This window comes from Monoraphidium neglectum (genome assembly GCF_000611645.1).
Source record: "Monoraphidium neglectum strain SAG 48.87 unplaced genomic scaffold scaffold02037, whole genome shotgun sequence".
NCBI classification, from domain to species: domain Eukaryota; kingdom Viridiplantae; phylum Chlorophyta; class Chlorophyceae; order Sphaeropleales; family Selenastraceae; genus Monoraphidium; species Monoraphidium neglectum.
Genome location: NW_014011591.1, coordinates 10,733 through 11,485, shown reverse-complemented (window position 1 = coordinate 11,485; position 753 = coordinate 10,733). Strand labels below are relative to the sequence as shown.

Sequence of the window (753 nt, the reverse complement as noted above, 5' to 3'; positions counted from 1 at the left end):
CGGCAGCAGCGCGCATTGTCTGCCTTCCAAGATTGAGGTTTTGCGAAGCGTGTGAGACGGCAAGCGTAGCGTTGGGGGGTGGGAGGGTCGGACTGCTTGGGACCCTGAGGCGCTGGCCAGTGGGTGGCTGCGGTCATTGTTGAAGGTTTGTGGGCGGGGTTGAGTTGGGCACCCAAGCAGAAGCTTCTTGGCACCCCAAGTTTGGGGCTGCTGAGTTTGAGGAACAGAGAAGGTCGGTCCATCCAAACACGGATTTTGCAATGGCTGAAAACGGTGCTGCGTGGTTTGCGCCGCCGGGCGGTCCTTGTGAGCCCATACTTTTCAGTCATCATGTCGGCGCAAGTCAGCCACCCCCTGTTGTCAATGGACCATCAATCCACACTCCACACCGTGCATTGCTGCTAACCCCGCCTGGCCCTTGACATCCCCATGCCAGGCCGGCCAGCCACCACGCTCCCATCCCCCACCCCACCCCACCCCGTGCGATCCGCACCCCGCGCCGCCCCCAGGCCGCGTGAAGACGCTGCACCCGGGAGTGCACGGCGGGATCCTGGCGATCCGCGACAACGCGCAGCACATGGGGGCGCTCGAGAAGCACGGCATCAGCACCATAGACCTGGTAGGGGCGGGCTTTGTGGGCCGAGGGCCGCGGCAGCGCTTTCTTGGGGCTGCAGGCAGGGGCCCGCGCGGAGGGGGCCGCAGCAGGGGCCGTCGGGGCTTGGGCAGGCGGCGGGCGCTCGGGGTTTTCTGCCC

General features: G+C 66.0%; 1 protein-coding gene across 1 annotated transcript in view; it reads left to right on the top strand.

The window, feature by feature from the left end:
• Nucleotides 1–260: 260 nt before the first annotated feature.
• MNEG_9717 (phosphoribosylaminoimidazolecarboxamideformyltransferase / IMP cyclohydrolase) overlaps nt 261–753 on the top strand; it is a gene marked incomplete at both ends in the record, with an annotated part of 4,869 nt that continues 4,376 nt past the window's right edge. Inside the window, 2 exons of the mRNA XM_014041813.1 lie at nt 261–306; nt 510–619. Of these exons, the coding sequence (XP_013897267.1) occupies nt 261–306; nt 510–619 (156 nt within the window). The remainder of the gene's footprint in view (nt 307–509; nt 620–753) is intronic.